The sequence below is a fragment of the Cajanus cajan genome, chromosome 7, assembly GCF_000230855.2.
Source record: "Cajanus cajan strain Asha chromosome 7, NIPB_CcT2T_4, whole genome shotgun sequence".
NCBI lineage: Eukaryota > Viridiplantae > Streptophyta > Magnoliopsida > Fabales > Fabaceae > Cajanus > Cajanus cajan.
Window position 1 is genome coordinate 7,316,107 of NC_138523.1, and position 15,183 is coordinate 7,331,289.

At 30.7% G+C, this 15,183-nt stretch overlaps 1 protein-coding gene and 1 pseudogene across 2 annotated transcripts; both read left to right on the plus strand.

Moving 5' to 3' along the window:
• The first annotated feature begins 8,311 nt into the window (after nt 1–8,311).
• On the plus strand, nt 8,312–13,982 carry LOC145950125 (DExH-box ATP-dependent RNA helicase DExH10-like; annotated as a pseudogene). Its single transcript, XR_014428224.1, has 8 exons — nt 8,312–8,533; nt 8,648–8,806; nt 9,362–9,455; nt 9,591–9,824; nt 9,922–10,070; nt 10,154–10,249; nt 10,940–11,032; nt 11,671–13,982. The product of XR_014428224.1 is annotated as a DExH-box ATP-dependent RNA helicase DExH10-like (transcript).
• Nucleotides 13,150–13,602, plus strand: LOC145949786 (uncharacterized). The gene has a single exon (XM_083060668.1). It carries the CDS (start codon nt 13,150–13,152, stop codon nt 13,600–13,602), a length of 453 nt encoding a protein of 150 aa, XP_082916794.1.
• Nucleotides 13,983–15,183: the final 1,201 nt, after the last annotated feature.

The window sequence follows — 15,183 nt, forward strand, 5'->3', positions numbered from 1 at the left end:
TGGAAAAAAGCCATGGATGTGGAGATTCAAGCTATAGAAAAAAATGGGACATGGGAGCTAACAGATCTTCCTAAAGGGCAAAAAACCATTGGTGTGAAGTGGGTTTATAAGACAAAGCTAAATGAAAAAGGAGAAATTGACAAGTTCAAAGCAAGGCTAGTTGTGAAAGGCTACAATCAAGAACATGGAGTTGATTATCAAGAGGTTTTTGCTCCTGTTGTGAGACAAGATACAATTCGACTGGTGATTTCTTTAGCAGCACAAAACTCATGGTCTATCTTCCAACTAGATGTGAAATCTGCTTTCCTTAATGGTGAGCTACTTGAGGAAGTCTACATTGAGCAACCTCCTGGTTATGTGATAAAAGGAAGTGAACATAAGGTTTATCGATTGAAGAAGGCCTTATACGGGCTAAAACAGGCACCTCGAGCCTGGTACAGTTGCATAGAAGAACACTTTGAAAAGGCAGGTTTCAACAAATGTCCACATGAGCACACGTTGTTCATAAAGTCTGGAGAAGAAGGTAAGATCCTAATAGTATGCTTATATGTTGATGATCTTATTTTCACGAGCAATGATGAGGCTATGTTTACTGATTTTAAGAACTCTATGATGACTGATTTTGACATGACTGACTTGGGAAAGATGAAATATTTTCTTGGTATAGAAGTAGTGCAAACAGCTGCTGGATTTTTTATTGGGCAAAAAAAATATGCTCATGAGATCTTGGAGAGGTTTAATATGGAAAATTGTAATCCGGTTGGGACTCCAATTGAACCAGGATTAAAGCTCTCAAAGGACCTTGATGGAGAAAGAGTTGACAGTACTTACTTCAAACGAATTGTTGGAAGTTTAATGTATTTGACAACTACTCGTCCTGATATTATGTATGCAGTATGTTTGATTAGCAGGTATATGGAAAGGCCAACGGAGTTACATCTCAAAGCTGCTAAAAGAGTGTTTCGCTACTTGAAGGGAACAACAGATCTTGGTGTTTTCTATAAGAAAATTAATGGATCTATTTTGACTGGTTTCACTGACAGCAATTATGCTGGTGATATGGATGATAGGCGGAGTACATCAGGCCACGTGTTTATGATAGGTTCAGGTGCCATATCATGGGCATCAAAGAAGCAACAAGTTGTTACTTTGTCCACAACTGAAGCAGAGTTCATAGCTGCAGCAACTTCTGCATGTCAAGCAATATGGTTGAGAAGAATCCTTGAAGAGCTACATTTTTATCAACAGGGGCCAACTGTAATTCATTGTGATAATAGTTCAACCATCAAACTCTCAAGAAATCCAATTTTACATGGAAGAAGCAAGCATATAGATGTGAGGTATCACTTTCTACGATCTTGTAATCGAGAAAATCATTGATTTGGTTTACTGTCGAAGTGAGGACCAAGTCGCAGATATTCTGACAAAGCCTTTAAAGTTGGAAGCATTTGAGAAGTTGCGTGGATTACTTGGAATCTGCTCAAGTTCAACTTTAAACTGATTGCATAAATGACATTCAGTTTAAGGGAGGGTGTTAAGATAATTAGTTTCTTTTGTATTTCAATAAGTTCCTATTTGTTAGGAAGTCTGTTGCTTTTTCTCATTCCTTAGAATAATCCCAGATTTATAGGAGTTGTTAGCAGTGGGATGTGACGTTGCATTATTCTCTAGCTTTCAGTTATTTGACTTTGTATTTAATTAGACCTTATGTCAATGAATAATTCATTCCATTTCCTTTTACTCAATCTCCAAAAACTTAATTATAGTTTCCTAACAAAAGGTTGTTGTATTAGCAAGTCAATTCTTTAAGTAAAGAAATGTGTTTCTTTGACTTATCCTACTCTGCATTGGTTGTCTTCTCAATCGTAGAACTTTCCTTAGGATTTATTTCTTGGTTTTTAGCCTAAGAAAATCGAAACAAAAAGATATAAGAAAATTTCAATAAAGACAATATAATTAAAGTAATGAAGAAATACTTGCTACATTTATCGAAGTATCTTTCAATATAACTACCTTAGAAGTGGCCTCGTGAAAAGAGGAAATATCAAGCACTTCTTTTACATGCAATCAATACAACCAAGATTTATGTTATAAAAAAAATTATCACAAACATGTGAGGGAATGGTTCTACTTGAAGGTTTTGATATCTCGAATTTAACTTTAAACCGAGTATGATAAGTCCTTCCAAATCAAACAAGAAGGCTAAAATTATACATATTAAACAATGTTGAGAATCTGAATCAGCATCTATTATTTGAGTTTATTTCATATTAATGGAGCATTATTAGAATTCCTACGGTTATAATTTTTTAATTATAGGAATTATAGGTACTGTTACACTTTTATGAGTATTTATATTTGTCATTTAATTTTATGTTTATGAGCAGAATTTGTATTAACTTTCAATTATGTATTTAAAAGGTTACAAGTATGAATAAAATATATAAGTTTAAGCCTTCTAATTCTTCTTGAATTCCAACAAGTGGTATCAAGAGCTTGCTTCTTACGGGCTGTGAGGAAAAGATTATTGAGCGCTAAACACATTGAGGTTGAGTGCAAACACAAAATTGAGTGATTTATTGTTTAAACAATTTTTGGTGCAAGGATGTCTACTTCCACCAATTCACCTGCAATTCTAATGTTTAATGGTAAAAATTATCATATTTGGGCCGTCAAGATGAAATTTGTTTTAAGATCTCAAGGCTTATGGAATGTTGTAATTTCTGAAGCTGATCCACCACCATTGAGAGAAAATCCAACCATTGCACAAATCAAAGCTTATGAGGAGGAGAAGCTAAAGAAAGATAAAGCCATCACTTGTCTACATGCAGGACTTGCAGATCATATTTTTACTAAAATCATGGATTTGGAAACACCTAAACAGGTGTGGGACAAGATTCAAGATGAATTTGAAGGCAGTAGCAGAGTCAAATCTGTTAAACTTCTCACATTGAAGAGAGAATTTGAATTGATGAAGATGAAGGATAATGAATCTGTCAAAGATTATTCTGGCAGATTAATGGATGTTGTGAACCAAATGCGACTTCTTGGTGAAACATCATTTATAGATCAAAAGGTTGTCGAGAAAATCATGGTTTCGGTGCTTGAAAGATTTGAAGCCAAGATTTCTGCAATTGAAGAGTCTTGTGATTTGCAAACTCTCACAATTACTGAATTGACCAGCAAACTTCACGCACAAGAGCAAAGAGTCTCCACACTACTAGAAAAATTAATATTTGTGACGAATTTTGTGACGAAAAAAATAGCATCGCTAATAGTGACGCATTTTGTGAGGGAATTTTAAGTTCTGTGACGGACAAGAATTTATTGACTTTTGTGACGGATTTTGTGACGGAATATATTCCGTCTCTAAAAATCCGTCACAAATTTCGTCACTGAATCAAAAAAAAAATATTTGTGACGGATTTTGTGACGGAAAAATTTTCGTCTCTAAAAATCCGTCACAAATTTCATCACTAAATAAAAAAAAATGTTTGTGACGGATTTTGTGACGGATTTTGTGACGGAATGAACTTCGTCTCTAAAAAATCCGTCACAAATTTCGTCACTAAAATGAAAAAATTTAGTGACGGATTTTTCCCTCTCAAAATTCCGTCACAAATAGGTTAAAATATTTTGTGAAAAAATTTGTGACAAATTGTTCCCTCTCAAAATATTAAATTTTATTTATGAAACTTTTATATTTAAGAATTATGCATAATTAAAGAAAATATGTTAATTTTTTTTAAAAAAATAATAAAATTAAAAATATTTTATTTCATTAAAGGACTGAAAAAATTATGAAATTCATTTAATTAAATAAAAATTGTCAATTTTGAACATAAGAAACTAAGACATTCATTAAAAATATTTTAAAAAAAACTTGTGAAAATAAAAAAAATATATTAATTTAGTTTTGGCTTAATTACATTTTTTATCCCTCAAGTATTGTAATTGTGCAATTTTGATCCCTAAGATTTTAATTGGATAATTGTAGTCCCTAAAGAATTGTAATTGTGCAATTTTAGTCCTTTAATTTTTAATTGAACAATTTTAGTCTCTCAAAAATCATAATTGTGCAATTTGAATCTCTCCCATTATAAATTTAATAATTTTAAAATTTCAATATATATATATATATATTAATTTAAAATTATACCATTATTTGCTTATTTAAGTTAACATATACTATAATTTTTATTAATGTAACAAATGATATATATTTATTATTACTAAATAAATAAAATTTATATATTATTAATAATTTATTATTGCTAATAAATTAATATCAATAATATTTTTAGTATATTTATAGATAAATTGATAATTTGATAAATATAACTTAGTATATATTAATATACTTTTACAAAAATATAAATATAGTAGATAAGATATGTATATTTATATTTTTGTAAAATTATATTAATATATAATAAGTTATATTTATCAAATTATTAGTTTATGTATAAATATACTAATAATATTATTGATATTAATTTATGAATAATATTATAAAAATATAATATATATATATATATATATATATATATATATTTTATGTATTTATTAATAATAAATATATATCATTTGTGTGACACCCTCTACCCCACATACCATAACACAAATAAAAAAAATTGAATAACATAATCTTTTTCATAATTGAAATGCCAAACATGTTTAATTCAAATCAAAACTCATGTATTTGTGGAATTTAATAGATATTCATACATCTCACGCAACAAGGAATACAACAGAACAATCAAAAAACAAAATATAAACTTGCATAGTTTATTTGTTTCTCTCAGGGTTCTCTTAAGAACCCACAAAGTACTCTAATTCATACAATAAACATCTTACTCATATAATTGTCTCTTACAATTGCATTCCCTTATGGTGTGTTTGGATGAGCAATTTTACAAATTCAAGGAATTTGAAATTCTTGGTATTTGAATTACTTTGATTTCAATTTCTATCATTGTTAAAATATTTTGTTTGGATAAGTCAATTCAATTTTTTTAAATTTTAAATTGTTAATTTGGATATGATAATTTGATTCTATCATGATAAAATTGCTTTTAAAAATATATTTATATGTTGAGATTTTTAAATAAAATTTTATAAAAAAAAATGTTAACCAATTTTTAAATATTTAGTAATTTTAAAAATTAATTTAGATAATATTTAATAATTTATAAAGTATTTTTGAATATTCAATAATTAAAAATATGAAGATATAAGATAAAATATATGAGTGAAATAAGGGGAAAAAAATATGAGGAATTTCAAAGTGTTACATTTTTGGGAGAATTTGAAATTCTACTATTTCAAAGAATTTCACAAATGCTCTGGTAATCGCTTACAACACTTGGTAATCGATTACAAGGATTTAGTTTCAAAATGGTTGGGACGTTGTAAAGTTTAAATTCAAATTTTGAAAATTTCTTCTTCTGGTAATCGATTACATGTAATGGGTAATCGATTACCAGAGCACGTTTTTAAGAGTGACTTTGCACATATGAGATTCATCCTTTGGTAATCGATTACAATTAATGGTAATCGATTACCAGTCTCTTAATAACAATAATTGCCTTATTAAAACTTAAAATATTGAAAACCCTTATTTTCAAAACCTTATTAATATAAATCATATTTGGGTTTTCTTTGAAATTCTTTATTTTAAATGGCCAAGAACTTTATGCAATATTTCTAAAGATTTCTTTTTACATATTAAGCTAGGTTGACAAGACTTATCTAAAATAAAAAATAAAAAATAAAAAAATAAAAAATCTTTCATGAGAGTGATTATTCATCAATATTAAATTTTATTAGAGGTTTGGATAGATAAATTTATAGTAATATCATATTATTTAACATTGATTTTATCTTTATCTATAAAAAAAATGATATCTTATTAAAATAATGCATATATAATAATAAATAGTTAAGTGAGTTGTTAGTGGGTTTAGGGGATGGGTTGGTAAGTGGGTCAGGTGGGCCACCCGGCCCACCACGGGTTCAACCCGGGTGGGCCGGGTCACATTTTTTGACCCATCATAAATTTTTTCATTTTTTTGGCCCGGCCCGGCCCTTTTTCAAGGTGGGCCAGGTTGACCCACGGGCTGAAGCCCACTTTGACAGCTGTAACAAGCAGACACATACTGGTAATCGATTACATGACCATGGTAGGCCACTAGGCCAAAAGGTATAGCTGATAGTCAGAGCGCAACTCTTTTTACTTAAGGTCGTAGAAGCCCAAGTTTGAGAACGGTCCATTTTGGGCTACTTAAAAATCAAAATATTACAAAAATTAATTTTCATAAATATTCATTATTAAAATAGTAATAATTATTAAAAACCTTTAAAATATTCTATAAAAGTCATTAAAATAACTATAAGAAGATAATGTCCTCAAATATAAAATAAATAATAATTAACTAATTTAGTTATTTATTGAAAAATATCTTTCTAATTTCATAATTTTTAATTTTAAAATTTAAATTTTTAGTTAAAAATTAAAAATTTCTTATTTTTTGTTAATAAAATAATATCCGTTAATTTCTTAATTTTTATGCTTAAAAGCAAACTTATAAAATAATCTAATTTAGATTTATGAAAGAAATAAGCACAACCTAAAAAATGGAGATATTTTATTTTGCATGAAAGTTATTAATATGACAGGTATTACTCGATCTTGTGTTTTCAATTCATTTTTTAAAATTATTACTTAAATTTGAAAATAAGAATTTTTCAATTCATCTTCCAGTCATGTCAACATTATCCACACAAATCATACTTCGGGCATTGGGATGGGAATATTCTGGTTTCCATGTATCCGGAATCGTTCCCTCAAACAGAGTACCTTGATCTTTTAATTTTGATAAATCCCGGAACAGAGATTGATTTATCACTATTGGAAAATAATTAAAATATTTAATTTAGCATCATAAAAAAAATAACCATTATAAAATATAATTTAATTAATTTCATTATTTATTATAATACTTTTAGTCACTATATTCGTAAAAACATTATATTTTAAAATTTTAGTTAATTTATTATCATTTGCTCACTTTATTAAAAAGTGATAAAATATAATTAATTTTGAATTAATTTAATAAAATAAAAACTTGAAAATATATATTTAAAATCTGTAACAATTTCATAAATATAAATATTTAATTAATTTTAATATATAGTAAATTTATTATCAAAAAAATTATTATGATTTTAGTTATAATTTTTATTATCTTTTAATTTAATATTGAATATGTTTTGATTATAAAACATAGTAAATAAAATCTAATATCTGTATGAATTTCTTTGATAAAAATATTTAATTAATTTTAATATATAATAAATTTATTATCAAAATATTAATTATAATTTGAGTTATAATTTTTTATAATCGTTTGGTTTAATAATGTCTAAAATTGGCATAAATTTGGCTTAGTTTTTTTCAATTTTGGGCTCCCGCTATTTTTTGGGTTTATGAATTTGGCTCATAAACCCGCTCAGAGAGGAACCAGGGGAAACCCTAAACATGTTAAAACAACACATCTCCTCCCGAAAGACAACTCTTAAGAGCTCTTGCCCTCGCCAGCCACGACGCCTCCCTCGCCAGCCACGACGCCTCCTTCTCTGTTAGGTATTTCATCGATTCTCTATTCTGTTTGTGGCTTTCTTCACTTGTCTCAGCCATTGTCATTTCCTCCGTTCGAGTTCCCTTTCGTCTTCTTCACTTGTCTCAGCCATTGTCGTTTCCTCAGTCTTCGCGGACGCCATTGGGTTAGGTTTTGTCGCGAACGCCACCGCCATTGTCGCGCAAGTCGTCACCTCCCGTGACGCTGTAACCCAGAACCAGAAACAGAACAGAGGCAACGAGGTTTCACCCTCCTACCTTAGACGCATCGCCAGAACCCTAGTCAAATCGAAGCGTTACCACCATGCTCTTGAGTTTCCATTTTCATTTTCATTTACTAAAAGAAAAACTTATTTCATTTTTTTTTCTCTTAGAAGTGTTTATGAAAATGTTTATTTGAACATGCTTATAGTATTGTTATTTGACAAGAAAGGAGAAAAGAAAAAAGATTTAGATTTACAATTTTGGCATTGGTTTTATTCTTTTGGCTAATTACTAAGGTATGTTGTTTACTGCAGAGACTACAATTGTTATTTGAGGAGCAACAATCTCAAACAACAGAATCCATAGATTGAGGTTGGTGAAAACTAATTCAATATATTTTGTAACCTACAAATTTTTATATTTCATTTTTTTTTATTGTTTACTGTGTCTTCAGCTCTTTTTCCTTATTGTATTTTACTGAGTTAGATGGACCTTTTAACATTTCAGATCAAAGTAAAAGAAGGTGGAACTGATTGGGGCTGGGGTGTTGTAGTCGATGTTGTTAAGAAACCTTCTGGTGGTGGTTATATTGTTGATACTTTACTTCATTGTTCACCTGGTTCAAATGAAAACAGTTCACGGCCAAAACCATGTCCACCCCGCCCTGGAGAGAAAGGTGAAATGCACGTGGTAAGTTGACATTTCAAGATTTTACATGATTTTATTCATGGCTTTTTGTTGTAACTCTAACTATATCAGAAAAAACTTACGTTGCTTTCTCTTGTCTGCTTCCTTCTGTATTAGGTCCCTGTTCAATTACCATTAATCTCTGCCCTTGGTAAACTGAGGGTATCTATACCTTCTGATCTCTGACCCTTGGAAGCCAGGCAAAGTATACTGCTTGCTGTACAGGAGCTGGGCAATCGTTTTCCCCAAGGGCTTCCAAAGCTTAACCCTTTAAAGGTAATTTTTTTCCTCACACATGCCACAAGTTGCTGGTATGTTATTGTCCTCTATCATATAAACATAGAGTTAGATAAATAAAAGTTGTCAACATTTGACCTCAAAAGTAGGCTTGACTGCACTATATCCTTTAGTGATTCACCTGCTAATAGATGCATGCTTTTTACTTAAACTACATAACAACAAAAGATTTAGTTAATTGATTGTTTTCTGACATTCTATCTTCTCATTATAAGGTTTGTTCCGGTATTTACATTGCATAACCAAAACTGTGAATTGCCTTTCTATGTCATATTTTATCCTTCATTTCATTTACCTTGTAACTTCTCTGTTTCATTCTCCTGCTTTTAAATGGATAAGGTTCTTAAATCACATGATTTCTATTAAAATAAAGTACAATATTTTTTTTTTGGTAAACTCTAGTCACAGATTTTACTAGGTACACTATTTTCTGATTATTTTAGAGAACAAATTGGAAGACAATAGAGCTTGACTGATCTTTAACAAAATCAGAACAATAATTATGTTTTGTATTCTCTAAAATAATATTTCCAGGACATGGATGTACGGGACGCAGAGATAGTTGAACTAGTCAATCAAATAGAAGAACTTGAGAAAAAATTGTTTGCCCATCCTATGCATAAGGTTTGTTAAAATGAACACTATTTCCCCTATTTTTATGTTATAAATGTGATGTTGGAACTTGATGGGAGTCTAGATAATGTCTGCATTGAATTGTATGTTTTCAATCTCCATGTGACTTTGCAAATTAACGACTTAGCAGTTGATAGATTGTTAATATGGTGATTTTATTCATGACAAATTTTGAATGCATTACTATTTAATTACTTGAACTCTTTTCAGCTACAAAAATTTTGTGAAGAACTAAAGAATCGCTCACGAGTCTTAAAGAAGCTTGGTCATATTGATGTTGATGGTGTAGTTCAGTTGAAGGGACGGGCAGCCTGCTTGATTGACACGGGCGACGAACTCCTTGTTACCGAATTAATGTTTAATGGTGAATCAATATTTGTTTCCTCATTGTGCTTTCTGTATAGTTTGCAGTTCACTATATTTTGTAACCTTTTTTTTCTTCATTTCCCCTCCTCCATTAGGTACTTTTAATGACCTTGACCATCATCAAGTTGCTGCCCTTGCGAGTTGTTTCATACCAGGAGATAAATCAACTGAGCAGATACAACTGAGAACAGAGCTTGCAAGGCCTCTGCAGCAGCTTCAAGATAGTGCCAGAAGGATAGCAGAGGTAGATGTTTTATCACTTAACCTGAATTTTTTTGGGAGTTTCTGTATTTAAATATAAATGGGATCATCACCCTTTTGTCACAGATACAACATGAATGCAAATTGGATATAAATGTAAATGAGTATGTGGAATCAACAGTGAGGCCATACTTGATGGATGTGATCTACTCATGGTCGAAGGTTAGTTACGCCGTATTTTTGGTTTGAAGCCTTGTCTACTTTTAAGTCATTTACTTGACATCAAAGCCTCTATATGACCAAGTGGTCTACAGTTTTTGATCCTTGCTGCCCCATTCCTCTAATAAAAAATAGTTTAGTTTCAACACCAAGTTGGTTCAAATAAAAATTGCCCCTTGACACTATTTTTTGTTTCATGACATTTCATATTTACCTTAACATTGAAAAATAACTAGAAATTGGTCTGTGCTGAATGCTAATTGTTGAAGTCATGATGATGTTTTAGTTTTTTTCGTGTAAGGACAAAAAATGTAGAGTTTTTTAATAGGGACCAGAACAAAGCAACAATGTTTTATTTTAGGTGTCCTGACCAATGTGTGGGTTTTTATAAATTTTAACTTATTCTCTAAGCATGACCTACGTTATGGGTTAGTGACAAGCTCCATGGTCTACTAGTCTTAATTCATTACCAAGTAACATATAGTTTCTTCAGCATGGACTTGTGCGTTCATTGTGGCCCAAAAATTCATTTTATGTTGCAACCCAAGACATGTATGTAGTCATCTTAGCTGCAGTGAAACTAATGATGGGTATGCATTCTCATAAGAGTGGGAGAAAAAAGAAAAGAAAAATATGCTCTTTTTAAGTATGTATATTAATTTCTCTCGCCTTTCCTTTTAAAATTTTCTCCAGGGAGCAAATTTTGCTGATGTTATACAAATGACTGACATCTTTGAGGGAAGTATCATTCGGAGTGCTAGAAGGCTTGACGAGTTTTTGAATCAGGTATACAAATGTCCACTCTTTATAAAATAACCACTTGGTTTCATTTTTGACTATGATCTAGCTTAAAACTTGCATCTTGCAAATGGGCCCTTCTATTCAAGAATTGGAAAAGAGCAAGTAAATCTGAAGCTGGGGGTTTGACAGCACGACTCAAAAAGTGTGCTAATCTGGACCCTTGCATTGTCAGTTGTTTTATAACTTAATTACGGATGGAATATCTTATATATACTTGAAGTTTGAAGTGTTTAATTGCCAAAAGAGAAAGTGTAATTTGCTAGAGTCAAAAGTAAGTGGTTTACCTGTATTTTTGATTTAGTTGGAAAATCTTTCCAATTACGTTTTAAACATTAGCAATTCTTTAAATTCCTTCACTGTAGATAACTCGTGTTGTCATAAATTATACTGCTACTTATTGGGACAAAAGAAAGTCATTGCGCTTTGTGCCTCAACTCAGTTATTTAAATGTTGCAAAATATTCAAATTTTGCCTTTAGGGGCTTATAAAATTAGCATTCCGTATGCTTGATCATTCTCCAAGTTATCTTGACACATTTTTGGTCGATTTCAATATTTGGAAATTAAAGGAATACAGTTATATGATGAATTTCATAGAGTTCTGATTGCCTTACTTCTTTGCAGTTGCGTGCTGCTGCTAATGCAGTTGGAGAGGCTGCCTTGGAGCAGAAATTTGCAGCAGCAAGTGAAAGCCTTCGACGAGGTATTATGTTTTTGAATTCTCTGTATCTGTGACTTGTTTTCCTCCGGGCCATTCGATTGGTTATATTCATGGTTATTTCGGGTGGCAGAAAGTTTTTACTTTCCGGGTGCGCTTACTTCCTTCTCTTACAAGATTTCTGGTGTATTGATTCCGGGTGCGCTTACTTCCTTCTCTTGATGTCTGTATTGTTCTTTTATCTTCATTTTAAATGATATCATGCATTTTCATAAAAAAGACTTGATATTTTTGTTTTGATTGAAATTGTTTCAATAATAGGCTCTGGTAATCGATTACAATAAATGGGTAATCGATTACAAGAGAACCTTTTAATAAGTAAATTTCGAACATATGATTTTCATTGTCTGGTAATCGATTACATGTATAGGTAATCGATTACCAGACTCTTAAAAACAAATGGTTCCCTCAAATTTAGTCATCAACAGTTAGTGAGGGATTCATCCCAGTTAGTGACGGATAAAATCCGTCGCAAATTGTGACGGATTTAATCCCTCACAATTTGCGAGGGATTTAATCCCTCGCAGTTTGTGAGGGATTAAATCCCTCACAAATTGTGACGGATTCTACTTAATTAAAGTCATCACAGTTTGTGACGGATTTAATCCCTCACAAATTGTGAGGGATTTAATCCCTCACAAATTGCGAGGGATTTAATCCCTCACAAATTGTGACAGATTTTTATTAATTTCTAAACATTTATTATTAGAAATTAGTGACGGAAATTATATTGTTTGTGATGCCTTAATTCCGTCACTAATTGTGACGGAAAAAATAATCCGTCACTAAATATTTTGTGACGCCAAATTTTGTGACGGAATCATTTCCGTCACAAATTCCGTCACTAATTGATTTGTGACGGATTTTATCAAAATTAGTGACGGATTTGTTCCCTCTCTAATTTTAATTTTTCTAGTAGTGCCATTAGAAGTGATGAAGTTGTTGAAGGTGCCTTTCGAGCAAACCACAATGGAAGGAATTTTGGAAAGTCACGAACTTTCAATAAGAACAAAGGAAAAGATGAAGGTTCTTCTAGAAAAGGAAATTTTTTGCCTTGTTTTCATTGTCAAAGAACCAACCATTCTAAAGAAGATTGTTGGTTTAAAGATAAACCACTTTTTCACTGTAATTTTTGCAATAAAAATGGTCATAATGAAAAGTATTGTAGATTAAAGAAGAATCAACCTGAACAACAACTAGAAAAACAGGCAAATGTGGTTGAAGAAAAAAATGATGATGAAGATGAGTATTTATTTATGGCATCTCAAGAATTCAATTCACATGAATTGAATACTTGGCTCATTGACAGTGGTTTCACTAGTCACATGACTAAATATTTATCATTTTTTACCTCCATTGACAAATCAATTAAGCCAAAAGTCAAGATGGGAAATGGTGAAATTGTACAAGCCAATGGAAAAGGTACAATTTCTATTGCAACCAAGAAAGGTATGATAATTGTTAAAGATGTTCTCTACATTCCAAAATTGGATCAAAATGTTCTTAGTGTTCCACAAATGCTAAGGAATGGTTATGGAGTCTCTTTTAAAGAGAATTATTGTTTTATCATGGATGAACATGGTTTAGAGATTGCAAAGATTGAGATGACCAAAAACGGTTTTTATTTGAAATTTGATTTGATTGAAGATCATGATTTTATTGCTAAAATTGATAAGAGTAATGTTTGGCATGAAAGATTTGGTCACACTTTTAAGCAAGATGTATTTGATATGACAAATTCCAATAAATGGTATTCAAAGACAGGAAGAGTTAGATTGAATAACAAAAGATCAATTGGCAGACATCTTCACAAAGGCACTTCCAAAAGGAAAGTTTGAGAACTTGAGAGGGAAACTTCGAGTTAATAGCTACTGATTCAAGGAGGAGTGTTGAGAATCTGAATCAGCATCTATTATTTGAGTTTATTTCATATTAATGGAGCATTATTAGAATTCCTACGGTTATGATTTTTTAATTATAAGAATTATAGGTGCTGTTACACTTTTATGAGTATTTATATTTGTCATTTAATTTTATGTTTATGAGCAGAATTTGTATCAACTTTCAATTATGTATTTAAAAGGTTACAAGTATGAATAAAATATATGAGTTTAAGCCTTCTAATTCTTCTTGAATTCCAACAAAACAAAAAGAAGGTACATGATTATTACTAGAGGTTTAATCAAAGAGGAATGAGCTTCAGGAGTTTTATTTCCTTACTCGATTCTTCACTCTTTGATTCTTGAATCTCAGAGTTTTGTTTTTCTTTTTCCTAAACATAAAAGAAAAGAATGAAGTTGATTTTAACAAAGTGTTGAAAAGAAGAACTATTCAGTAAAATTGAATAGTTACCTTAACCTCAAATTTCATTATATCTTGCATGAATTTTGGTTGGTCACCATTCTTCTTGCGTTTCTTCTCTAGGGAAGTCACATTTTGTTTTCCCTTTTGTTTTTCTTTTATCTTAGAAGTTGTCTCAAAAACCTGAAAATTTCAAAAATGGATTAGACTTCATTGATTCAAGTAAAGGTAAAATATGAGAAGTCTTATAGTCTTTTCACTTGAACATTCTATTCGAGCTTTTTTTTTATATAGTTTTTCTAGAGTTAATTTGGCCTTGTATCTACTTATGAAATTTGAAGAAAATTGAGAATCAAAAATTCAAAAGAGAACTGTAAATAAATGAAAATAAGGCATTTGAATACCTTAGATCTTAAATTAGTGGTTTTCTCATCTTTGGACTTTTTTTTTTTAAAGTTGATTTCTTAACTTTAGGATTATTATCCTTTTCTTCATCACTACTTTCCCAGGCTGGGACATTTGGATGTTTGGTACTCTTTCTCGGACAACAGTTGATTCAAAAGAAATTAAAAGGTTAAGTTAATAAATCATTTCGAGAAAGAAAATTTAAGTTGTGATAAATCTTTACCATGATATATAATGTTGTTGGGAAATCAATATTATCCCTTGAGAAATCATAAACAATACATCTCGTAGCAATTATTCGATCTCTTAGAGGAGTCATCTTTCTTTATTCGGAAAGAGAGTCAAGAGTCTTGAACTAAGAATGTCTATTTAAATCTTTAACTAACTCAAACAAAGTGTTTGGCAAAGGAGGAAAATTATTTAGACAACTTTTTGAAAATAGTTTTTCCTCGAGGATTTCTATTGTTCCGAATGTTTTTCTACGACATTCTATTTAGGGATACAGAGGCATTTAACATAGTTCAAAACATGTTGTTGGAGAAATAATAGGCTTTAAAATATTGCTTGAAATGATGGATGATCATTTTGTTTTTATTAGTACCACTAGCAAAAAATTAGTTTTAAGATCGGGATTTTAAGATCGGTTATTAGAGAACCGATCTTAAAAGTAATGTGGTGCTAATTTTGTAAATAAGATTACAATTTTAAGATCG

Bases quoted from the DNA above. Each gene is read 5' to 3' on its own strand.
- LOC145949786 (XM_083060668.1), top strand. From the start codon at position 13,150: ATGGGAAATGGTGAAATTGTACAAGCCAATGGAAAAGGTACAATTTCT.